General features: G+C 45.2%; 1 protein-coding gene across 2 annotated transcripts in view; it reads left to right on the top strand.

Annotated features, from left to right (window-relative positions):
• SIGIRR (single Ig and TIR domain containing) overlaps positions 1-27257 on the top strand; it is a 180150-nt gene that overhangs the window by 96514 nt on the left and 56379 nt on the right. For both annotated transcript variants that reach the window (XM_069623926.1, XM_069623927.1), the window contains exon 4: positions 143-273. In XM_069623926.1, coding sequence (XP_069480027.1) covers positions 143-273 — 131 coding nt within the window. The remainder of the gene's footprint in view (positions 1-142; positions 274-27257) is intronic.

The following is a 27257-nucleotide window of genomic DNA, read 5'->3' as shown; positions in this document are numbered from 1 at the left end:
TGGAGGACTGGTCTGTGTTCATTTTCTAGATTTATCACACGTTGGGTCTCCTCTCATGGCGGCTTGGATCCCACGTAGACTCTCTATGGCCTCTAGCATGCACACCTCATTTTAACACCCATCTCTTGTACTTCTACCGCAGGGTTAATAATGTGTCTTCAGAAAGGTTCACCTCTGGCATCCTTGACGTGAACATGACCAGAGAGGACAACTTTGGCACGTTCACCTGTGTGGTGCATAACAGCACAGCCACATTCATCCTAAATCAAGCGGGTAAGTACATTCTCCTTCATTGCTTAGTTCTCTCTGGAGGCCTAAGGTAATCTTTGGATCTCTTTGGGCATTGACAACTGTGTAGGAAAATGGCAACCCTTCTGTCTGTGGTAGAGGAAGAGGGAAGGCGGTGGATTTCAGGGCTCCCACTATCATCTGTCAATGTGTTGATCTAGCGTCTAGACTCTCCCATGCTCGCTCGTTAATTCAGGATGATGATGGATTAAATTCATTGCAGGGCACCATGTAATCCAGTGTTATCAGAGAGGATTAGCTAGAACTACCTGCACTAGGATTATTTGGAGATCTAGAGGAAGCCACTCGCCATTCCAAGTTGGAGGCACTTTTTTGATAGCCCTGTATAGGCATTCACCAGGAGATCACTTGGTTTTAGGTATGCACCTCCTGATGCAACACCGTGCTAAATATAGTTCACAGTATCAGTTTATTCAATTCATTTGGTTGAACACATCAAAAATGATGTAAAGAAGCACCTGCCAACGCGTGTTTCAAACGTATTGCTCTTCATCAGCTACTTCCTTGGAATATAAATATTTAGATATATTCTGGTAAATCTATCAATAATTGATTGTGTCCCTCACTCATGTCGCTTCTCATCCTTTTGTTTAAAAGTGTTCTGCAATACACAGTGCACTCAACGCTTTTTAGAATGGGAACATATACACCTAACGGGGAACCAATATCAAAAAGGCAAAAATTAATGGCTGCATGAAAGTGAAGACAGAGTTAAAAATGGCCACACTACTGCAACACGTGTTTCATTGCAGAATTTCTTTACAAAAAGGATGAGAACTGGCATGAGAAAGAGGTACACCATCCTAAATTCATACATTAACCAGAATACATCTAAAGATCTCTATTTTAAGCAAGTAGCCCTAATGAAGAGCAAGTAGCCTGAAAATGGTGCTGGCAGGTACATTTTTACTGCTACTTTAAAATGCCATCTGTTGGTCACAGCACAATTTACCAAGATCCTTAATCTACCTTGTAGTGTCCCTTCATCATTACAGGAGAGTGTTCTAGATTCGTGCAAATAGTCATAGACCACAGAGAGAAACACTGCAGGCATTGTGTGCATAGAACACTTGGCCAATCACAATGACTGATCACTCAGTTTGGCAGTAGGGGACAACCCTACGGTATTCTGCCTCCAAGCTGCTCAGTTTTACTCATGTCTCGGTGGTACATCTGAGCTGCTAGGAGTGTTTCCCAGATTTGATTTAAGCTTGTAGGTTTCTCATGAGCTCCTGTAGCTCGTAGTCCCCATTGCCCGGTGTTTGCCAGTCTTCCTGATGACCTTACTGTCTGTCTTATTTTCCTCCTGAATATAGTCTCTTATGATTCTTCCTCTTGTTTTCAGTCCTGTGCTGTCCTGGTACTGAGGTCTACCTCTGTTAGGACTTGGTTTCTCTTACTTCTCCTTTTCACTATAGGGGTTCCACCACTCCTGACGACTTTCCACTGGTTTACCCCTCTCTTGTTCTCTTCTAATGCTGGGCTTTGTACTTAAACTTAATATAGAATGGCTTTCACTGACTTTTCCTAGAATGTTCCAATGTTTTACAAATGTGACACTTGGCAACTTTTTTTCCTCCCAGTACACACACTCAGGGTTTCACATTCATTCTTATATTTAATTTCACATTTAGTTTGTAGCCTCTGTTGCCTCTCCCTCTCTCGCTCTACCCTTGTACCTTCATTCCCAGGGTTTAGATTCCTAGGGTCTGGTATTGAGACTGAGCAGCTTCGATCTGGTTCTGCTGCCATCTTCCTTACTCTGCCGCGGAGTCGCTCTGAGCGCATGATCAACTAGGACTGTTCAGCGTTGTTCGTCCGTTGAAAGCTTTTGCTTCTCCCACTCCTGTTGGTTTCAGTGTCATTCGTCCAGAAGGAGATTTTGTATCTCTTGTTCCTGCTGGTTTTGGCGTTGTTCCTTGGGCCCCAAGTCCACCACGGCTCCCTCACAGTCACGCCACCACAATGGACTGACTCCTGCACTCTGTCCTGACAGCAGATTCGCACCTGCTTGAAACACCAGTCTTCCAGCATTCTTGGCTGGAATTCTCTCCCCCCTTCAAGGCATAGCGACGTCGGAGGGCTTCCCTTGCGTATGCCTCTTCTCGCCATCTCCCTCTGTCTCGCGCTCTCACTCTCTTTCAATCGATTAGTTTCAGTTACATGTGTGTCCGAATGCAAATGGGGGTTGTGTTTGGCTTCAGATTTCCTAGTTGATTCAGCATTATCTGAAGTGAAAGGAAAAGACGACATATGACTTGGTATAGAAGATAATCCCATATAAGGAGATATTGTTGCTGTTATAGGGAGTTCCTCATGGGAATGAGAGTCCTTGTCCCCTAGAGGGGAGTCACTCCCAGTGAGGCCCTACTTGCCCAGATGCCTAGGGGGTGTGTTGAAGAGCGGGCTCTCCTCCCTAGCGATGCAGGGGTTGCCCCCACCTGGGTAGAGTGGGCAAATAGTCTCGATTTGTCACAGTATCTAGAGGGGGCAAGGTTTCCAGGAACCGTCAGATTATTCCTCCCACGAAAATGTGAAGAACGATCTTAAAAAAAAAAGTACTCATGGGGCCAATGTAGGTATTAATAACTCTGACCAAATGAGCCATATGGAACCCGACACAGAGTTTCTGCACTCATGCAGACAATCCTCATATCTGCATATATCAGCATTCCAATTCCCCAAAATGGGTTAACAGCTTGGTTTTTCTGTGCTAGCAACAATGATGCGCAATCCTTTGCAATCGGTGGGGCTTTAGGAGCTCACCTTTTGCAATGTAGCAACCATTGCTGATCTACGTTTGTGCTTGCATGCATGGTGGAGATCGACTGCATGTGCACAATGAAGGGTGTGGAAGCCTGTGCAGATCTCCGATTTCCACACCCGGCTCTGCAGGGGTGCAGACATTAACAAATTCCACCCGACTATCTGAATGTGCTGTTGGTTGGGCGTGCTTCCACGGTCCCACCACCAACAGTAAACTGAAGATCGGATTTTCAGACAGGAAAACCTAACCTTGTACAAGTTTTGCATTCCCTAGAATTATTCTGCACCTGTGATTGGCTAAATCCAGCCCCGCAGAGCTGACATTTTCGCTGCAATTCTAAAAGATATGATTTCCTCCCGCCTTCCCTTAGAACTCGATGGACCAGAGATCTAAATGATAAATTAATGTATATCTCTTCTAGCCTACACAGGTCTCTCCTGTTTAGGCTAGATGCTTAATTCACCAGTTAATGTTACCCATGTACGCTTCAGAGAAGTTACTTCCTCGGAAGAAGAAGATATATACATTCATTTATCCTTTATATCTCTGGTCCATCGAGTTCTATGGGAAGCCGGGAGGAAATCATATCTTTTAGAATTGCAGCAAAAATGTCAGCTCTCGGGGGCTGGATTTAGCTGCAATTCTAAAAGATATGATTTCCTCCCGGCTTCCCATAGAACTCGATGGATCAGAGATATAAATGATAACTTAATGTATATATCTTCTTCTTCCGAGGAAGTAACTTCTCTGAAGTCTACATGGGTAACATTAACTGTTGGAAGTCTGGTGAATTGAGCATCTATGGCCTACTCGGGAGAGACCTGCAGAAAAAGACTAAAACACATGCAGCTAGGTTCACTCTAAATTTGACTGAATCTATGCATAAGAAGTAGGCTTCGGTGCACAAATTGGCACATCTCTCACCAATCGTGTATCCGATGAAATTTCTCTCCGTAACCACACGACTTCCTATAAAGAATAAATCCTACAAAATAAAATACATTCCGAACGCTTCATATTTCTAAAGCTTCTGATACACTAAAGGCTTTCTTTAGAATAAACCTAGATTTCAGGGGGGTGGGCTCCAAGATGGCCACTCATCTTTTGCACTCCGACGGGAGCTCCATTCCTGGGACCCTTTCTCATACTAGAAACAAAGCAGTGACCTGCCATGGTAGAACTTCTGTTGTGTTGATGGTGGAACCCTAGTGGTAGAACCACCCACATGTAAGAAGGAGCGGTGCCGTGATCCCAAACACAAGGCTCTCACTTTCCTGAAGCTGTGCTGAGGGACCTTTTTAATTGCAGTGTTACCCAAGCAAAGGTGAGACCCACATGTGGATGGCTACCCTTTCTCGAGGCAGAGAGCTAGGGGGACGATCTCTGGAGACTGGCGCTTTATACCAGAATCTCTGTTATGGTCCCAGCGAGAGGCCTTCCTGTGGCGAGGAAAGTCCTATGAAGAGAAGCTTTATTTTAAAGATATTATAAGGGTGAAGGGAATAGTTTTATACATGTTCTTTATAACTACAGTTGTCTGTATGCCATACTGTCCCTGATATGGAGTGGGGGCGAGGCAGCCTCCTTTGTGTGCTATGTCACCCTACACTGGCGGTGGTGGGCTGCTTAAAATGGGTGTGTGATCTCATAGTTGTTCCAGGTTCTATCTGCTGATGTTCCATTCTTAAGGTTGGTCAGCAATGACCTCAAATGACTCTAAGGGCAAATCTAAGGGAGAGGCCTTTTCTGCCACAGGAGTCTCAGCACAGGTGAGGGACGTATGCAGATATATGCCCGTAGGGGTAGATCAGCCAGCTCTGGTTTTAATGCATGAAACATCCCTCCTTAAGGGTGCCCTTAAAACAACCACTAAAGACTTTGAGTGCACAGTTGCAGTATTTGAGGATAAGCTATAGACAATGAATGCCAGCAGAGACTCCTCAGTGAAAGAGGTGTTGGTTCTGCTGAAGAGGATGTACACTGTTGCAGCAGTAGTTGTCAAGCGCATGCAGTAACCTCCATAATGTAGCAAGTGGATCAATTTGAGACTCAACCTATGGCCACAAACCTGCCTTTACTGGTCCTCGCTGCTCCCACCACTATGGGGGGTCCCTGATTGACTTGGTACGTTGACTCCTGTATCATGTCTTCTAACCTGATAAAGAAGGGTTCAGGGTACTGCTAACCAGGACATTTCACCATGCAACCCGTGGATCTGATAATGGGGAATCAACTGAGTTGTGAGACTGCAACGCCCGAGAGACGGGGAGAGGATTTTAAGATTGTTTGCCAAAAACAAGGGGCATTTGTTTCAGGGGTCATGGAATATATGTGATCTCGAGCTTGCTAGATAAATGCAAACTCAGAGGCAGGAACCTCAAGCAATCAAAGAAAGAGTTGATCAAGACAGGGATTGATGCATCAATTCAGTTAATTCACGATGGGACGACTAAAATGTTTGTGCTGGTTGAGGGGGCCCAGACTTTATTGGAATTATTGTCCAAAGCTAATGAGGGGGAGTGTTGATGCTGGTGTTTTGGGTTTCATTATCTAGGAGGTTGAAATTTGGGTTGCTTAAGGGAGTTGCCTCCAAACAGGACAGGTTATGCAAGTTGTTGGCTCATCTATTGATGGGTTGCTGGTGTAGCAGCTCCAAATTATAGTAGGGGAATGTTTTTAAAAGTACTCTGTTTCCTGAGTTAACTGGTTTTCTGCCGAAAGCATCCACCTCTAACTTTCCACCTCCTTGTTATGCATTGTTTTGAACAAAAGCAAGTCCTGAGGGATCTATTTTAGTATGTTTCTTCACTAAGAGATGTTGCATTATTATAAGCATGAGAGTCTGTATTTAATTACATTGCTTTTCTCCCTTTGGATATATGCAAGATACATTGATTATTGTTTGGGATTTATTGCTTGGTGTAACATATTTGAGCAAAATAAATAAGGTTGTGGAAAAGATAATACTCAGCTTTCCGAAATCCCTCTGCTACCAGTAGCAAAAGTGAACCTAGTGCATTCATGTGCAATTAGCTAGCTAAACATGTTCATCAGAACATTTAGAAAATGCATGATGAATTTAAAATGAAAACGGTCTCAGCTGATCCATCCTCTCCAGCAGCACTAGGCTGCAAGAGCTCTCTGTACATTTCTGGATCCTTTTCAACCCTGAGCCCTGGCTGATCCTCACACCTTCAAGCCATTCAGGAGCATGGTTCTCCTTTAGACCCTTTGCTCAGCAGACATCCATCTCTATAGGATATATGATTATCATGAAAGCCTCTTCCTCACCCAAGATTTAGTCACCGAAGCATGGAACTGACAGAGTGATCCAGGGATTTGGTGCCCAATTGTCATTTCTAATACGACCCACCCTGCCAAGCGTATTGTATATTTGCATGGTGCTATGCTATAGTTCTATCTTTTATAGAGCGAACATCTCTCCTTAACCCCTTGCAGGCTCGCTTTCTTCCACAGAGGGGAACACAGCAGTCATAATAGATGTACTACTACAGGTTGTACTCTTGGATTTGCTATTAGCATACTTGATCAAAACATTTTACGTTTTCGATTTGACCTAATTCTTTTTATCGCGTTTTCGGTCAAATTGAATAAATATATGAGGAGGGGTAAGGGAATAGGTTGAGGTGGGGGGAACTGAAGGGTTGGGGGGGATTTTCAACCACAAAACCCCCCCAAATAAATGGGTCAAATTGGAAAAGGTCAAATATTTTCGACCAAGTAGACCTAAACCTTGGATTTGAATGCTGATGTTGACATTAAGCCACTCCATTTCGTACTCACTTTGCGCAATGGGTTTTAAATGCTTGGTTATCACATGGATCAAATCCATTATCAGAGGCAGGCAGTAAAGAATCCCCATCTCCTTGTTCTTTTCACATCCCTTAACGTAGTGTGCCCGGGGGCTCGGATTCTTCATTACTGATTAGCATCTAACTCCATGCTTTTGGAGCAGACTCCTTCCTTTTGGGATTATTTTCTTTAAATATGTTGAGGGCACAAAAGAGGTGGTGGAGGGGGATCTGGGCGTGAGGAGGCGAGGGTACACAAAAATATGGGGTCCAAAGAAAGACGGAAAGCTGGAGGGGGAAAATAGCGGTGTCATCGGTGTATGGCAAATCAGGGGGTTGAAAAAGTCTGGGAATACCATGAGGTAAGGCTCCTCTTTTGGGAACTGTGATTGGCAGAGGTGCTATATGATGTCCTAGGCCGGGTGCCAATTTGGTCACACCAATGGCTGCTAAAATGTTGACCTTTTTATTTTATGTTGATGTTAAAGAGCATTTTTACCACTTACTATCACCACCGGAGTGGTCCCCTGGTGCTATGGCGGATCTGAAAAAGATGGAGTGTTGGGTGGGTTAGGAGGGCATAGTGGGGAGAGGTAGAGCGAGTGTTTTTATGTCCTGTTGACCAGTTCAGTTTGGTTTGCCCCATTCGCTGAGCATAGGTTGCCATTTACGGCTCAGAAGATTCACATGTGCTGTTTTGCTGGACTATGTGTGGTTGTTTGTTGTTGCAGTGTAGTGAAGTGCATGCAGATTGCTGTGCAGAGATGGGGTTGTGTTTGTTAAGTGTTTAAGAGGTGTATGTGGAACTTGAGGATTTAGGGTTGGGTTAGAGGGATTTTTCTTACTTCTGTTGGTTCGAACGTCTGTGCTCACGGTCTCTGCCTGTGCTGTGTTTGTAGTGGTTCATTGGCCGGGTTCTGCGCATTGTGATAGCTTTTCTCTCTAACTGTCTAACGGGCTATATACATGAGGTGGTGAAGGCCTCCCCCATTCCTGGCTGGAGATGGGTATGGTTGAAGGGTTTGCTCTTAGTCTGCCAAGGGTGTACCTACCCTATTCTTCCCCCATGCCCTGATGCAAGGTCCCCACCCACCGAGGAAGGCACATTAGGATCTCGGGGGGGGGGGGGGGGGTGCCAGTTTATGGGTAATGCTCCTCCCTCCGCAGTTATGGTGTGCATCCCTGCGCTGTCTAGAGTGGGGTTTTTGTTTGGGGGTGGGTCCTTTTTAGTGTCCTCGTTATTCCGGTCAGATTCTGAGGTGAAAAGCCAGGTTTTAAATCGTTTTCTGAATTTTTGGTGATCCTTCGGACTGCATATTTGTTATGGGAGGGTGTTCCAAATTTTTGCTGCCATGTGGGAGAAAGATGACCTCCACCCGCCCGCGGCCAAGTTTCTTTCTTGTGTAAGGCTTTGGTTCCTGGCAAATGTCGTTGCTTGGTCCGAGTGCTCTTGTTGGTCGGTAGATCATTATTTTCTTTTGTAGGTAATTCTGACCTTGGCCATGAATTGTTCTGTACGTTATGCACATTGTTTTGAAAGTGATTCGTTGTTTGATAAGATTCATATTTGCTGTAAAGGACACCACACATGCTTTAAGCAATAAGTCAATCTCCCTATCCAGTACTATCCAGCAGTATTTTCATCCATGTTCTGATTAGAGTACCCCCTTGTGCCTCTTGTGTGCCTCCTACAGCAACCTAGGCCTAGGATGAAGGGTCATCACAAAACAGCAACGGCACAACACCTTGCTGTCCTCTGTGAGAAACCTGAAGGTGTCTCCCTGACTAGTCCCCGGGGGTCTGTCATCCAGGTGGCCAGGACACGCCCATCGCTATTGGATCCAGTTCCTGGGGGTGGACCAGTGAGGGAGGATGGGCGGTCCTCTGGGAGTGGAAGTGGGACACAGACTGGTGAGATGCATTATCCCCCTTCTCATGACAACTTTTCCCCAACCTTCCACGTAGGATACACACACTTCACCCCCCCCCCCTTTTCCGAAGCAAACACCTTCACATATTACGAAGTACGACGGACTAACACTGGAGCCATTTACCTGACGTGTCCCAACACAAGGGTCTGGCAAAGTCAGGCAATTGATCTGAATCTCACACACACACACCCGAGAGCCCTTTCCCTTCCCCACAGAGATAAAAGGTGGAATATGAGAGCAGACTACAAGCAAGGCAGACCACACGTCCAGGAAGCAAACTCAGCACAGCAGTACAAGAGGAGGGGAAAGACGGTGCATACTGAGAAGGTGACAAGAAGAGGCACAACCTTGCCCTTTCTGACCAAGACCCGTGCCTCTGCAGAATGAATTGTAAGTCCTCGAACAATAGCCAACGTTTGTTGCAGCAGATGTCAACGGCACCCAACACCCTCCTCCGCTGATAAACAAGTCAGGAGAGACACTTGTCTCCATGGTACCAACCTTGATTTCAAAGGGAAAGAAAGCCAAGTGGTTCATCACAGCCGGTGGGGAGAGGAGAGACTCGATAAGAAACCGAACTGTGTTGAACGAAAAGTAGCAAACGGATAATTCAACTGTGAAAGGTTAAATGAACTATTGATGATAAAAGGGGGGAAAACCAGCAACAGAGGAGTCTGGAACCACGTGGGTGCTCACTCGGGAAACTCTGGGCGATTACCCCATTGTTGAAACTACCATAACCAGAAGGCCTTGGGAAAGGCAAGAAGGGGGGTCAAAGTGGTCATACAGGGGTCTTGTAAAATCCTCTGTACAGTCAAAAGTATTTGACCGACAGATGATTGTGAAGCTAAGGGAAGTGAATCCTGCACCGTAAGAGTTGAATAGAAAAGGCACGATAGACAAGATTGGCAAGAGTGAACCCGAATGAGGGATGCCGGTAAAAGGGGGGCGAAGTCTAAAGTCCTGAAATACAGTATGTTGACAAGAGTGAACCCGACCGAGGGATGTCCACAGTGAACTGTATAAAAAGACATTAAGATCTGTGAAAGTCATAAAGAAGTTTGCGTTGAAAGCCATAGTGAACCCGCAGAGGGTGTCTAACAATTGCAAAGGGTTAGAGCCAGGAAGAAGGGGACCCAGTGGTGGAAAAGGCATCATCCAAGATTTATGCAACAAGGAACTCTGTTTATTTGAATACATCAGGCCCACGACTTTTTGATAGAAAAGAGACTTAACCACCAAATGCCCTACTGCTGAAAGCGCAACTGTTATCTCAAGCTGGGAAAGCTGGACCATGTGCTGTGCTCCAGAGTCCACCCTTGTCCCATGCTGGAGACCCCAAGTACCGCATCCTGACTTATCATTTGTGAACACCTCTTTCTTTCATAAGAACATTACCCCACACTTCTTTTTGTATTTAGCGTAAGGACTGGCGATAGGTTTTTCTTAGTATAGGCCCTTTTATTTGTTACAACATCACTAGGACTGCCTTATTATTATTTGATGGTCGACGCTTGCTTCCATCTTAGATTTAGATTAGGTGTTATTCCACCTACCTTTGCAGTTTATTAATAAACACCCTTGAACTGTGATCACTTGCGTTTGTCTTTACTGTTGCCACCATGAGTTCCTAACACCTCCACCAACAGTTTTTCATTCATTCTTACATATGCTGGGCCCACCAACCTTTCCTTCGAATACCCTTCACTATATACCACAGTGCCTTTTCAAAAATGTCTTTGCAGGTGGCACCAATCCATTCCTCCTCAGATACCAATGTTTCTGTGGCACACATGGCATCCACTACACCAACTACATCAACCACATCCTTCTTATCTCCTAAAATGTTGCTGCATGGCAGTGGCAGCCCCATTCTCTTGAACATTCCAGTATGTGTATACTACACCCTGTATACAAACTCATGATATTTTAATGATAGCCTGGCAAGCTTTGCTAACCTAATTTTTTTAACCACACACTTGTAAAACTTTAGAAATAAGCCTGAGGTCTTTGCCACTGCAAATGTAATCCACCAAATATGACCTAAAAATTGTGCACTGCGCACACACATGCCAAATCCTCTTTTTCTATTTGTTCGTGGGTACTGTTCCAATGTATTGTGTAATATGTTTGAAGTGAATTCCTCTGCGTGTTCCTTTCATACTAAAAGCTGCAATAAGGTCACCCTCAGCCCACACACCCTTGGATCAAGGATTATGATGCACTTGATGTACTATACATAGATCTGCAAGGTGACGTGTGGTCACACAGGCCAGCCTGATCAGGGCTGCGGGCAGGCAACAGATGGAAGGTGTTGCCGTGTTCACACCGCGGGACAGTTGCTTTTGGTCACCTAGGCATGCGACAGCGGATCAGATATACATACAGGCGTGGGCACACAGCGTTGCGTACAATGATGAGTCGGACAGAGTTGCCGGCCACGGAGTCTGCTGTTGTACTACTGCACATGCCGGCTAAGGCTCCTTTTTATTGGGAACCAGTCATGACACAGACATGACTCACACTTTTGAACGGGACATCACCACACTCTCCATAATGGCATTTTTGATACCATTAAAACTTATATTCCTTCCGTTTTCCCACTCATATGAGACATATCCAGGGTTCCAAATTTCACATCATTTTCCACAACCCCTAACTGGCAGCTGTTCTCTATTTATGAGTCAAGGAGCATATTGAAGTTCCCTCTGTACTGATTGAGCCAGGACAGACACAATTGAGAAGCTTCCTCCCAATAAAAGGCAAAAATATGGACAAAAGCACCACAGACACAGACTTCCTGACCGTGTGTTTTTCCACCCTCAAGGCCCTTGGTATGTGTTCCCCAGGCTCATATCCTCCCTTTGCTCCCACACCTATATTTGTCTGGCTTGCAAAGGTAACCTCTGTGTCTGAACCTGGTGGACCAGCTACTGCTGTCGCCAGCACAGGGTACACCTGCCACTCCACTCCCTGCCAGCTCCTACTGCTTCCCTGACAAGAAAAAACACAAACAACTAGTTAAAAACCCTACAACCCACCCCTTTATGGACAAACAAGGAGAATGCAGACTTTGGAATAAATAGGGGTGCTGTGGGTTTGAAGACTGAGGTGTACAGACAATACTTTCAGAAGCAATATCAATTCACTGAAGATGTCTCTCAAAGTGAAAGCGTGGTGTCTTACTAGTCATTAGTACACTTTAAGGTGAGCCAATGGGACAGAACCACTTCAAACACCTTAAAATGCTTCTCCTGGGTGCACAACAGCATGGAATGAGACTTCTAGGTGTTTTTTTTGCCATTTGAGTCAGTGTTGAAATGGGTCGAGACCATTGCTATAATAATTCAAAATATTGGCCTATATCTCTTTTGTCTTTTTGCAAAGTTGGAATACAACAAAGTTTCAAATACATATAGTTTAAAATGGAAAATGTATTCCTAAATATTCAAACACTTTAAAAAGAATAATCAAAATGTCATCAATTCTGACTGATTAAGCAACTCTTATTGATTAGCTGAATTAAATTATCTACATCAAACGTTCACATGCATGAAAAATTAATAAACAAACACTCATCCTCAGATGTGGGTTTCAAGACCATTGCTTCCAGCAAGTAATATCAGCATTGGGATGGGTTGAGTCAATGTCTTCAAGCGGATTGAGGCACTTCGAGACGGACAAATCAATGGCTTTCACTAGGTTCAGTTGGCATCAAAGCAGATCGAGCCAAAGTCGATGGCTTCCAGTGGGTCAAGTTGGTGTCGAGACAAATTGAAGATAGAATGAAATGAAATCAGTAAGTGTCGATGGCAGCTCTGGCTGCTTGCAACGACTTGCAAAATGACTTGAGTGGGTCAAGCTGGATCAAAATCATATCAAATCATGCAAACGGTGCTCTTAGATAATTCTTAACTTCTGGTTGCTGTTGCTGTTGGGACCAGGTCTCCCAGTGCAAGTTAAGTACTTTCATCTGCATTTGCCAGCCAGGAAGGTTTTAGACCTCATTTGCAGGATGTTGCCACCTGTAGTGAGCGGGTCATGGGCACAATTGCTCTCAACTGCAGTAGACAATGGCCAATCAGCAGATCATGCCAAATGTTTTTCAGGATGGTTATGGGAAGGGTCTTTCTCCCTATTTGGAGCCTCTGTTTTCACCTCTCTGATAGAGCGCTTTGGAGCAGACTGTACTCCCAATAAAGATCCATATGAAATCCTTCCTCTTCAGATGTCAAAAGATGATTTGTTTATTGGCTTGGAGTTTCCTTCTAAAATAGTAAATCTTCTACAGCAGATTGGATCTCTTCTAGTCTCCTTTAAGGGGTTCAGTCCTGACTTCTGTTTCAGCATTTTCTGCCTAGTGATGTCATACCAATAATGATTTCCTGAAGGAATTGAGGATAGGATGCAGAAAGTTTGGAGCCCTAGGAATCTCGAAGATGGTGGAACCTTTCCCTTACTCGAAAGTCCTCTCCCGATCTACTCTACTTCACCCCCTTACCCGGTCTGTGTCAAAGAGTCTGTGTTAATTTCCAACGCTGTGCGATTTTCCTTTGACCAGGCAGAGGAAGTCCTTTGAAGCACCGGAAATCGCCCTAGCCCGTGGGGGCAGTTCCTGTCTTTGACAGATGTAACAACCTTTCCCAGGTGAAGGCAAAGGATTTGCAAATTTTCAGTTTTGGGTGAAACTCTTTCCCTGAGAGTGAATACACTGGAGGCCTGGACAGGGCTGCCGCTTTAAACCAAGCTGACGATACATTGACACACAGGTTTTGGCAATATAATTGTGGATTCCCAGAGGCCGCCATGTCATTGCCAGACATGGCTTCTATTTAGATTTCTCATCTGCCACCAGGTTTCGAGGCCCACAATTATATATATTTGTATTTAGATGCAGGACTGTCCACGAGTAAGGGTGGGTCCTGGCTGCTCTACTTTTGGTCCCAACAGATGCTGGCAGGAATGCACATGTCACCTTATCACTGCCATGTTGCCATAATTCAAGGCAGCTGCTAAGAGGTGTCCGAAGACAGCCTACATAGAGGTACATGTGCGCACTATGTTTTGTAGCGTGAAGCATTATTGAGCGTCCCTGAGGCCTGCAAGTGTGAGGCACTATATACAATATTTACAGAATACAATATAATTAAGAAAGGGGGTAGAGGGTCTGATTAGCAGACCTCACTTTCAGAATCCAAGCAACCAACATAATTGTATTGCTAAAAATCAAAATCGCTTAGGTTATTCCACCCTCACAGATCACATTCTGTCACATGCAGGAACTCCTGGAGACCACTTTTGAGACCATCTTGCATTAAAGAGAGGTACCAGCCAAAGGCCCATTATCAAAAAAGAGAAAGATCCAAGAGGAGCTCCTTTATCTAGGAGATTAATATTCTGAGGAGTCATTTGGGAAAGACCTTAAACATGAGGTCCTGGAAGAAGTTATCAAATGTGTGCTGTCGAATTGAGGGCCAAGAACAGCCCTGGGCGCACCAGGTTCAAACTCCTGTCATGGTTGGGCTAACTGTATCAGAGGATGTACATGACATGGTGACATGGTGAACCCCTCAACTATTCCCAGGGTGGACTCCTAGCCCCCCTCCCTCTCCACAAAATAATCAGTGACCACTGAGAATGCCCACCGTCGGATGCTATTAACAGAAAGGTGAAGGCCTCTCTCAAGCTATCCTACACCTCCCCCCAAGTTTACATTAAGGGCCACAATTTATGCAGCATAGCTAACAATATCTCAGTGGGTTTTAAGGTAATTTGAGCAGCAGCCAATCACTTTCGGATTGCACTGATAAGCTGGCAATAATTTACCAACGAGTCGATTTCTTTCAGATATTGCGTGTGATTCCGTGAAGGCAGCAGCTTCTTCTTTGTCTTCCATCGTGGGGACTATGCAACAGTATTGGCTTTGCTTCTTCATTTACCCGTTGTAGGCCAGAAACTATTTGGACCAAGTTAGGTGACAAAAGGAAGCAAGGAGCAGAAGATAGGCGGGCTGACGACTCCCTTCTAGCCTAGACCTTTATGGACGCATACCTCCATATATCTATTTGGCCAACAGGTCAGCAATTCCTAAGATTCATGGTGCTAGGTTTGCACTATTAAGTTCAAGTGTTGACTCAAAACAGCGTAGCAAGCTCCATGTTGACAAAATCGTATTTCATCCCTACATGGATGACTGACTTCTACATGCTAATATAAATCATCCCAAAATGGCCACGGATTATGTTCCATGGTGACAGAACAGGGCCTGAAAATGGTCTTCACAAAATCTTAGATGTCACTTATTCATGTTCTCCACTTCATCTAAGCCACTTTCAACACCCAGTTGAGACAGATATTTCTTCTAATACAGAGAGCTCACAAACTCTCAAGTTGTCGCCAAACACTTCTATCGCTATATCATGCTTCTGTTTATGGATGGTTATACATGCAAGAGGACATGGAATCAAGCATATTAACAATGCTGTGGGCACAATTACATTTAAAGTCCCTACTACAATGCATTCTGAAACACTGGTCGCCAGACTCCAAGAATACAAAGTCATTCTTCCAGTGCATCAGTCTCTACTGGAAAATATCTAGTGGTGGATGGAAGATGCACACCTGTTCAAGTGTATTCCCCTCTCTAACGAAACTCCAAAGGTCATTACTACAGATGCAAGATAGAAAGACTGAGGAATACAATTGGGGTCCACATTAATTCAGGGCCTTGGTCTCTATCGGATGTGATGGACTTCTCAAACTGGAGGGATACAATGGTGTTCTTGCTGACTCATCAGCACTTTGTGAACAAAATCTCCAACCTCACTATCCTAGTAAGAACAGGCAAAGAGGAGCCAGAATCTTCTGAACAAGCTCAAGATATTGTATATTGGGCTGAGACAAGTATTCTCTCCCTACAGGCAGCCTACAACCCAGAGAAGGAGGCCATTACTGGTGTCTCCCTCAGAGTGCTATTCCTACTTGCCATGACCTCTCCTTATATTAGGAAGTGTTTAATCAAAACTGCCTCTTTCTGGTCCTCGCTGGAGAGACATATTTTCCTTGCCTCACAATTCACAGCTACCGACCTACTGTTCTTGGGTCAGGGTCCCTAAGACTGGTCCATAGATCCCATGTTGTTCCCCTGGTTCTTTACCTGTATGCCACAATCCCATGCTTTTGAGGGTCCAGGCGAAGAGCAGGAGGGATGAGGCTCAGTCACCCTCATTTCCAAACAGCCCAGTATGTCATGGTTCCCTCTTCTCTGTCCATGTAGATCTCCAGGGAATGGTCAAGTTCGATCCCTCCTGCCCCAATGAGGTGGCCAACCCTTCCAAACTGTGCCCTAAGCAGATTGTGGCTCATGACGTGGAAGCTGAAAGAGTGGCGTTGATCCTGAAAACCTCAAGTCAAGGTGCCCATCCACATGGAAATCCTACAACGGGCAATGGGCCAACGGTAGTACTTGGTGTGCTTCTATGCAGCCACACCCCCTTGAATTGGACCTTGTCTAAATTCTTCAGTCATTGACCGACTGGTTTGAAAAAGGTTGGTCTTTTTGCACTCTTAGATCCCAGCTAACGCAAATTGTGGCTTTTAGAGGGCTTTTTGGGAAGTTGGGGGGGGAGGGCAGGGGGATGTTAAGGAGATTGATGCTGCTTTCCAGAAAGGCACAGTCGGGCCTGGTCAGAAGCAGTCTCCCTCCCTGAAATCTTCCATTGGTCACCCAAGGGGATCCCTTAGAACCTTTGCGTAAAGTCTCCTTAAAATACTTGGCATAGAAAGTTGTATTTTCGGTTCGACTTCTGGATAAACTGGGCACCTTAGTGATGCAGAACTTAATGAAATCCTCCCTCATGGAATGGACCTCCTGCCATCTCCTGCCTTTTTACCTGCGATGGCATCAGATTTCCACATTGACAAGGAGATTGTTCTATCCACTGGACAAACACTGCTGTTTCCTTGATGTAGGCTGAGCCTTACAAATATACCTGGAAGGGACGTCCACCTTTATAAAGTCAGAAGCACAGTTTGTACTGTTTGGTCCATGTCACTAGGCCATCCAAAGCTCCACCCAGACAGCCAGTAGGTGGATTAAGGAATGCATTTCCCCTGCATATGAAATGAAATATGTTCCTTTACACGTTTGTAACCTCTGTCATTCAACCAGGGGTGTGGCTACAATTTGGGCAGATTAACGGCCTCTCCATCTCAGAAATTCATAGGGAAGCTACAGGGGCTCCTCCCACACCCACTGATCAGTTCAGATGTGGTGTTCAATTTGTTGTACAACTGGACTATGCTATTTATTGATGGGAATAGTCTGGTGGCTTGGTATATCCTCAAGAATATAGGACGGGGAAGGGTAAAAGGGATGATGGGGTAATGTCTGGATTACTGAACGGTAATTTTGGTTACTCAGAGTCCTACTCTTCTTCATCACAGTCCTTAGCCCTCCTGGGTATGAGCCCCGATTTTGATATTCTTGTTTGGGATGAAAACAGGAGTTAATGCCAGTAACAGGGATGCTTGGGGTGAGACCACCATGGGGAGGAGTGGGGACCCAGATCATATCTGAAAACTGCTTATGAAAATGAGGTCTGTCCCACGTGACTCGCCCTCTGTGATCAGGAAAAGCAAGACTCAGAGTAATGAGGGTTACCAATAAGTAGTCTGGACGAAGTCATTATACAGAATGTTTATGTTGGGGAGAATTATCAGAAATGTGCTAATTCACTTTTACCTTAGAGACCACCTAGCTCTTTTTGCTGGACTGTAGGACTTTTAATTTTAATCATGGAGTGAGGCCTTTTTCCCACTCTCTCATGCATTTTTGTTTAATTTGAACTCTGTGTTTCTTTTGGTTTTGGAGTCTGACAAACTCCATAGGCATCTTCTTTTACATTGCGACACACAGCACCTTCAGTACAGTGGCACAGGAAGTCTTTCAGATTTCCCAAAGGTTTAAATACCTTCTCTTGGTTGAACTACTGTTTCCAAGAGCAGTGAAGTGAAATTGACTTTACTTAAATTTTGTAACTTTTTTGACCCAGCACACGCTATCTTACAATAGGGTGCTGGAGGGATTACTTAGTCTTCCCTTTGTCTAGTTTCTGATGCATCATTTTTATGTTACCCTTTCTACAAGTAATGGCTGGTGGCAGTGGTTTACTTTTTACTACCATTGAGAGTTTCTACCGCGGGCTGCAATTGCAGCTGCAGTAAAGCACCCATGGGTGCCCATTTTGTGAAAATGACCCGGTCTTCTCTTTTCACCATTTCTTGTTGGAAAGGTCCTTCGTGAGATTACTCTGAGCGCCAAACCAGGTTTGCTCCTTTTGTTCAGTTTGCCTCTGCCGTCAGCGTGTCTGGCAGGGCAGGAAGCAAGGTAGGCACACAAAGCTCCCTGTGCTTAATCCCCTTGGTTACAGTAATGCACCCAAAAGGTGATGTGCTGGCTGGCTGGCTGGCTGTCTGTCTGTGTGATTGACAGCTAGGCTGTGACTGAATGGGAGAAACTTGTATAAAAGGCGAGGTCTCTTGCTTGGAAGGCAGAGTCGTTGCTTGGAAGGCAGAGTCGACCACTGGACAAAGGCATACTAAGAAGAACTTGGAAGAGACGCCTGCTGCAACTCCTGTATCATTGGTTTGCCGGGTGACACCCTGCTGCAGGGATGAATTTCTGAATTTGCCTAGACTAGAGAAGCCCTGCAAAGCATCTCTTTCCTCGGCTGGTGCCTCCCTCTGGAACAGCCTCCCTGCCTCCCTGAAACTTGAGGAGAATCATCTTCGGTTCCGGAAGCACCTCAAAATCTTTCTTTGCTTCTGCTTTCTCTCCCTCTCTCCCTTGCTGACCTCCTGGCTGACACTGAAACTGCACTGGTTACCTGGCCACCCTCTGATCTCGGGCCCAGGTCCCCTCCCTCGCCAGTCACACTCCTGCACTGCCTTCCTGGCAACCCCCGCACTTGGGGACTGTTTCTGTATCCCTACAATCCCACTACCAGCACTCGGCAACTGTTGTCCGGCCTTACCCTTGCACTGGCAACCTGCTGGCCTTACCCTCACTGTTGTTTATTTATATCCCATGCACTGCACTGTCCTCTCCCTCTTGCCCCCTTGCACTTCTCCTCCTTCCCCTTCCCATGCACTTGTGTGATCTGAATGACACTTGGCCTAGTAACATCGTTGTCTGTCCTCCCTCTGTTCCCCGTCCCTTGCCTCGTGGCGCCTTGAAACACTTGTGTATAGGCGCGTTATAAATGCTATATCTTATCAAGGACGACTTCTTCCCCTGGGTTGGTGGGATCAATCGACCCCCAAGACAAACTGGTCTGAAAATCCTCTCGGAGGAAGCTGTACTCTCATTGCTGCTGCAGGAACCGATTGCCAGGGAGAGGAACGCCAGAATAGAGTGTGTCATCTTTAAGTCAAACCAGAGCTCCAGGAAGATCCTCTGGACACCCATGAAGCAGGTCTGACCAAGCCTGAGCTGGACTCCAGATGCAACGAAAGTCCATAAGGTATCCGAGAACCGTGGTGGTGCTATTCGCGAGAAGCTGAAACTGCGAAGTGCCGCTGATCTGAAGTTTGCCCATTGCTACCGCTGACCTTCAATTCGTAGTAGAGGATTCCCCAGATGTCCTCTCTTTTGTCCCCATGACTGAGGGCCAGTAACAATCAGATCTGCAGACCTACAACAGGAACATAAGCCAGCTGGAACCAATTTCTTCAGACCTAACGTACTGTAAAACTAAGGGGTACTTGCCTCTTGTTGTGTCTCCTTGCTAGCTCTGAGTTGACACTCGTCTTGGTTGCTTTTGCAGAGTTGCTTCCAGCTTTGCCCCTCACAAGCCTCCCAGCGTGTGGCCCAACAGTGATTTTATTTTCTACTTCAAGAAGTGCTTCAGCTCCCCTAGACTTTGCTCAAATTACATTGGCTGTCCTGGCTCCCTGAAAGACTCTTCTATCCTCTGGCTTTGTGCTTGAACTATCCCTCAACAAAAGTCACACATTCTCTAACTTGTGTAGCTGGGAAAGGTTAATTTACTTTGCATTGGGAAGTTCATAATTACTTACCTGCTTAAGAATATTTGTTAACCATTGTTTTATTCCCGCACTCTTTTCATTTTGACACCAAACTCAGTATTGCTCTAAGTGTGCAGTGATATATCAATGTCCACAGGGTCCTAGTTATTTAGGTCACCTCAGGGTTTAGGAAGTGTCTGCATTAGGGCTACACAATAATAGTACATAGAGTGTACATACCACGTATATTGTTAACCGAAAGAACAATATGCCCCAGTGTTGAGTTGTAACTTTATAAGTAAAAATAATCCCAGTATTGTTGGAAGTGTCTGTGTGTAATCCCAAATGGGTATCTACTGATTTATTGAAACTGAGTGTGTATTTTTGAAGTATATTTTGTGTTGCATGTATTGCTCCCTTCTAAAGAAGGCGTATTCAGACTGACTTTAAAATAAATAATTGTTCAATCAAGAAACCTTGAGTGTGAGAGTTTTATTTTGGATACTTGTCACTGTGAAACTCTGTGTTACAACCCTACAGCTCACATTGACCCCACTTGAGATAAGCCTGGCTGCTCAGTCACTCTACCAACTTGTGTAGTACATGCTTATACCGAAGGTTGGGTTAACTATTGCCAAGAGGACAAGGCTGGTGCAGTCTCCCACAGGGTACTGCATACAATCTTGCCTAACACTGGTGGCAAGCGGTGAGGATCTATTGTAGAGTTTTTACATTGAGTATTTGCTTTGCTTTTGTTCAACTAAAACCTTCACAGGGCTAAGCTCCATCAGAAAAGCGACTGCAACATGCCTAATATGGATAACTTCAGTCAGGAAACCCTGATCATTTTGACAGTAGATCAACAAAGAAATGTGTAAGGTTAGGAATCTCCTTGTAAAAAGAAAGAAACATGAGTTGATTACAAGGCTGTTGAATCACCAAAGTTTGGGTAGTAGATCTGTCACACCTACTAACCAAGGACATGTGGAAACTGATAATGAGGATGGTAGTTCAGAGTCTAGCTCTAATGTCTTAGAAGAGTCAGAGGCGGTAGAGGAGTTCCAGGATAGGAGCCCCTCTTTGCCTCAGCCTGCCCTTTTGCCCTAAGCTATATCCACAAGGTCCATCACAGAGTCCAGAATATGTGTCTCTTGATAAAATGAGACCTGAATTGGAATTTAAAAGGTTTCAAGCTCAAGCCAAACATCAGGAAACCAAGCTCAGGGAATTGGAAATGCAACATGCTCTTGAAATGGAGAAAAAAAAAATGCTTTCCCTCCCAGAGTCCTCTAGGTCTTCCAGTCCCAAGAGGCCTTGCCTGCTTAAAGATGCATTGAGTATGTATGAATTGAAACTTGATATTTTTGATTGGTTGGGTACCTTGGAATACAATCGTGGGATTCAGGGTCTCACAGGGAATCAGTTGATTCCCTGGCTTTTGTCTAGCCCCCCCACCCCCAGGTTGCAACTGACTGATGCTGTAATGGAGGTGGGTGAACTTGAAAGACAGGGGCATGATAATGTGAAGCTGGCTTTGATAGCCACATTTGGGAAAACTCCTTTCCAGTACCTCAAGAGGTTTAGGACCCTCAAAGAGACTGATGGTACCTCTTGGGCTACCTGGGTGTGTGAATGTTTGAAAAACTTAGATTGTTGGATTAAGGGTTACAGAGTGAACTCCTTTGAAGGAATGAGAAATCTATTTTTGTTCGTCTATTTTTGATGCCTGCTCCCCTGAGCTGGGACAGCACTTGGCTGACTCAAAACAGATTGATCCCAAGAAGTTAGCAAGGATTCTCGGGCCACTCACAAAAAGGTTGAGGAGAAGCAGCACAAGAAAGATGGAACAGAGAATTCAAATTTCAACCACCCAAAAGACGGCCACAAACAGAAAAAAGGTAAGCCACATGGGAAACCAGGTCAGTCTAGTGAAACCTCTGGTGCTAAGCAGGGAGGTCAGCAGAAGCCCCATTCCACAAAGCATTTGGTAAATGTTATTGTTTTGGGTCAACTGACCACGTGAAAGGGGATCCCAGATGCAAGGGTAAACCTTCAGGGATCCACACTGCCTCCTTATACTTAATCCCCGAGGATGAAGTTCATATGGCCAGTGGTAACTTTCATGTATTGGCTGAAGACCCCTTTGGAGTCTCAGCCTGTGTTTCTTTAGTATCCCTGGGTCTGTGTATAACTCTATTCCAGATAATACTAAAGAATATTACAAGGACAGTGTGCTTCTGAATGGACAGGAGACCCCTGACATTAGAGACATTGGGGCCAGCATTACAGTAGTGGATGAAACTTTTTTTGAGCCAGAGGATGTTGCTAAGGCACCCACGGCTCCCACTAAACTTGCTCGAGGCCCACTTCAGATGATTCCTAGACTACCAGCTCTTATCCAGTGCAACAATATGACTGTAAGAATACCTGTCAGTGTACAAAGTGAGATGCCTGGGAGAGTCCTGTTGGGGAATGACTTAAAGACTCTTGGAGTTGTATCAACCACCCTCAGGCCTCCCAGTAAAAGGAAGCAGGAGCAGTCTAGATTAGCCAGAGACAGAACTTTAGATGACTCTCAATGGGAAGTTGCAGAGGAATCTATAACTTCCAGTCCACAGGAAAGACGCCCTTCTACTTCTAGGACAAAAAAGGAGACCAAGGGGAAACCCAAGGTCTCAGGAAAGAAGAAAGGTGTCACACCTATTCAAAGGACATGGACATCCCCGAGAGGACAGTTCAAGGTCACACATATGATCCCCTCCACCAGCTGAGGCTGAGTGTGAGGAACAACCAGAAGAATGGTGAAACGGAGCTGGAATAAGCCCTTCCCTATGTTGGAGATCTGGATCCTAAAGACCATCCTGAGCTGCAGTCTTTTCTTGCAGAAGGTGGACCCTCTAAGCCACACTTCAGGAGAGGTCAAAGAGTGTCCTACTCTAGAAGGCCTTTGGCAAGAGGCAGGATCCCAGCTGGAAGGGCAAGAGCCAGGGAAGCACAGGATGTACTGGGAGGATGGTTTCAGTCTACCCCAGGGGACTACAAAAGACTTGTAGTACCTCAGGTGGCGAGACCCCAGTTTCTACAGTTAGTCCATGAGATTTCTTTAGCTGGTCACTTAAGTTTTAAGAAGACCAAGGAACATATTTCTCATGTATTTCTACTAGCCCAATATGGGGTCTGATGTAGATAAATTCTGTAGAAGTTGTCACACTTGTCAGACCTCTGGTAAGAGTGGAGCCAAGAACGTGGCACCCCTGATGCCCCTCACAGTGATGGGAATTCATTTTGAGAGGGTAGAGATTGACATTGTTGGTCCCCCTAGACCCCCACATCTTCAGGCAACCAATTTATATTGGTTGTGGTAGACCATGCTACCAGGTATCCTGAAGCCATGCCTATGAGGACCGTTACTGCTCAGGCAGTGGCTAAGGCCCTCCTTGGTATTTTTTACCAGGGTTGGTTTTCCTAAGGAGGTTATCTCAGACAGGGGACCAGCTTTATGTCCCACTGCATGTTACATGCAAGCCATGTGGAAGAATTGTGGAGTGACCTACAAGTTCTCAACAGCCTACCATCCCAAACCAATGGGTTGGTGGAGAGGTTTAATACAACTATGAAGAGCATGATTGGTGCTTTAGAGGAATCCCTTAGAAGAAAGTGGGACCTTCCAGTGCCATGCCTTCTCTTACCTTATAGAGAAGTCCTTCAGTAAGGGGTTGGTTTCAGCCCCTTTGAACTCCTCTATGGTCATCTGGTTAGAGGTCCATTGGCCCTAATCAAGGCAGGGTTGGAGAGTGCCCCTTCCCTCAAACCAGTGAGAGTCACTGACAATGTGTTAGATCTCAGAAGAAGAATGACACACATGATGACAGAAGCTTCTGATAACTTGAAAGCAGGTCATGCTCTGGTTAAACATTGGCATGACCAGAAGACCAACATGGTGGAGTTTACTCTAGACCAGCGAGTTCTAGTAATGGTACCTACAAGGCAGACAGCCTTACAGGACAAATGCATTGGACCCTTCAAGGTTGTGGTCAAACTTGGAGAGGTCAATTACTTAGTGGACTTGCGAGGCCCCTAGGATCTTTCACACTAACTGCCTAAAGACATATGTATCCAGACCAGAACTGGGAGCTTTGCTCTTAGCCTCTGATCAAGAGGAGGAGCAGAGTGAACCTCTACCTGACCTTCAGGGGACAGCCTCTAGATGGGAAAATAGGAGTTAATCTCCCTTTTTGATCTGACTCTGCAACAACAGGAGGAGTGGAAAGTTCTGTTAAATCAGTTTGCCTCCATGTTTTCACTAACACCAGGCTTGCCCCTTGGGGCCAGCATAATATACTCACTGGTGACTGTCTCCCTGTCAAAAACAGTGGTTACAGAATGTCAGACCATGTAAGAACCCACATAAAGGAGGAGGTAAATATGATGCTTGATCTTGGGGTAATTGAGCCATCTACAAGTCCATGGGCTAGTCCAGTTGTACTACTGCCAAAGGCAGGATCCAAGGAGTTCAGATTATGTGTGGACTATAGAGCGCTTAATGCAGTCACCACGACTAATGCCCATCCTTTACCTAGGACAGATGAGCTGGTTGATAAACTTGGTTCAGCCAAGTTCCTCAGTTCATTTGCCCTAACATCAAGAGACCATGCCAAGAGGAAAACTGCATTTTCCACCCCAGGAGGCCTCTACCAGTTTACAGGTATATACCCTTTGGACTAAAACATCAACCTGCTACATTCCAAAGGATGGTAAATCATGTTCTGAATGGGATGGAGGACTTCTGCGTGGCATAATCGGATGACATTGCAGTGTTAAGCCCCACTTGGGAAGAGCATCTTGACCACCTGGGATATGTATTACAGGCTCTTGAGCCCATCTGACCATAAAGGCAGGAAAGTGTCAAATTGGTCAGAGTAAAGTGGTCTACCTTGGACATGAGGTAGGAGGAGGTAAAATAAGGCCATTGCCTAGCAAGGTACAAGCTGTACAAGTCTGGGCCACACCTACTACTCAAACCCAAGTGAGAGCCTTTCTGGGTCTCACATGTTACTATAGGAACTTCATTGAGCACTATAGGACCATAGCTAGTCCCTTGAATGTGATCTCCTCATCCAGGTGGAATGAGGAGTGCACCAAGGCATTTTAAGGACTTAAGAAAGCCCTTTGTCAAGCTCCAGTCTTGAGAGTTCCTGACTACAACCAATCCTTTATTGCACAAACTGATGATTCAAATACAGTAATAGGTGCAGTTCTGGGTAAGCTGAATGTGAAAGACAGGGAACAGCCTATCTACTTCATTAGTAGGAAACTGAAGGACAGTGAAACAAGGTGGGCAACAATTGAAAGAGAATGTTTTGCAATTGTGTGGTCTTTGAAGAAATTTAGACCATACTTGTATTGATCTACTTTTTGTAATTCAAACAGACCACCAACCCTTGAGATGGTTAATGCAGATGAAGAGGGAGAATCCTAAATTGGTAAGCTGGTCAATAGCCTTCAGGAGTTTGATTTCACCATAGAACACAGGTCAGGGTGTAATCCCCAAAATGCTGATGGTCTCTCCAGAAAGTAAGACCGACTGGAGTAAGGAGATTAATTCAGGAGTGGATTTAATCCTCCTGTCCCTTAGTCTGGGGGGAGACGAGTGTTAGGGAGAATTCTCAGAAATGTGCTAATTCCCTTTTACCTTGGAGACCCCCAGCTCTTTTTGCTGGACTTTAGGACTTTTAATTTTAATCCTGGAGCGAGTAAGACCATTTTCCCGCCCTCTCATGCATTTTTGTTTAATTTGAACGGTGGTGACAGTGGTATCCCCGTGGTAATGGGACTCCAGCAGAAGAAATAATGGTGAGTTGCGGGAGTGAGGTGGTCCTCAGAGCATGGGGAAACTGCGCAGCATGAAGAGCGTACCGCGGATGCAGCAGTGATGGTAACCAGCCCCCAGCAGGGCATAGAGGCCATCAAGGAAGACGTGTACCATGGGTTGTGCAGTGGCAGCAGCAACCCCACATCATGAATAGAGCAGCCTGAAAGAACTAAAGACATGCCGGGCAATGCAGCGGTAATCGGGAGGCCCCATGTGGTGCCCTTTTTGTGAAGTGCACCAGCAACCAACCAATGAACAGTGAATGGGGTGCATCGTCCATTTGTACAGCCCTGGGCAGACCCCATCCACCAAGGACAGCACTACACGGGTACTTAAAAAGGGTAGTTAACTGCAGCAGCCACCCCTGCTTAATATAATGTAAATACTTGTTTAATATGGATTATAATGTGGGTAAATATGAAATAGGTATTCCTGTAATTGTGTAAGTCAGGGTTCCATTTAACAGTGGTTCATGTTGGGTATGTATTTGGTTCTGTTAGTATTGTATGTGGATTTGATTGGGTATGGGTTGTAGGTTGCATAAGGTTGGTAAGTATAGGTGAAGGAGCCCCGGGGTGAGGTAAGGAAGGGAGGTATTGGCCACCCACTGGGGCAATTTCCTGGTCGTCGTCCTTCGCAGTGGGTGGTGCAAGGCAGGGCATAGGGGTCTGCTCCATCAGTTGCACCCTCAGGATCTTCGTTTGACCCCTTTCAGGGAGGGCGGGCTGACTGGGCAGATCCCTCAGAGGGAAATCGCACCAGGGGAAAGAGAATAGGAATGGTATAAGAGTTTTAGAGTGGGCAAGGTTTATAGAATTTGTGTTTTATTTTTTAGTTAAAATAAATTCCCTGTTAGGATCCCTTAAAAAATCCACCTTGGTGTTGGTGTCACATTGGGATAATAAGGTAAGAGCTCAGGGCGTAGCCCAACGCCTGTTTAAACATCAGTTAATTGCAGGTTGCTTGGCACCCATTCCTGTCCAGCTGGTCTGGGGCGTGGGGTGGTTACAGTGTTGTTAATCTCTGGTCTGGATAAAGAAGGTCCACTTTCGACACAGGGCCAGAAATTTAGGGGCTACTAAACCATTTCAGTGCATTATTGTTTTATGTATTTTACCAGTACATTTTCTGAAAACATTCCAACCTATTTACATCTGTCTTTTGTTTTTCTATCGTAACATATATTATTACACATCTTTTCAAAAGTGTGAATATACGAATATACAACCGTTCCTATTGATTCCATATCCCTGGCTGGACTATTGCCACCCTCAGTGTATTCTGTTTTTCTTTTGTGCTATCCTTCTTTACATTTCGTACTACTGAAAAGTATAAGCACGAACCAGCTTAAAGTGATTTAATGTTCTACTTCATTTCATAAATACCACCTTACTATGTGTAATGGGGGATGATGCGTGAAACAGGCGTGGGTGGGCCAGGCCAATACTCTAGTATCCATTTTCTTTAACACATTCCTGCCACTCCTTTGACCTGTTTCGAGTGATCTGCTCTTGCTGCAGTTCTTGGATTGCCCCAGG

The sequence above is a fragment of the Ambystoma mexicanum genome, chromosome 11 (genome assembly GCF_040938575.1).
Source record: "Ambystoma mexicanum isolate Mex_15411 chromosome 11, UKY_AmexF1_1, whole genome shotgun sequence".
NCBI classification, from domain to species: Eukaryota; Metazoa; Chordata; class Amphibia; order Caudata; family Ambystomatidae; genus Ambystoma; species Ambystoma mexicanum.
Note: the sequence above shows the minus strand (reverse complement) of the source record. Positions and strands in the feature narration are given on the sequence as shown.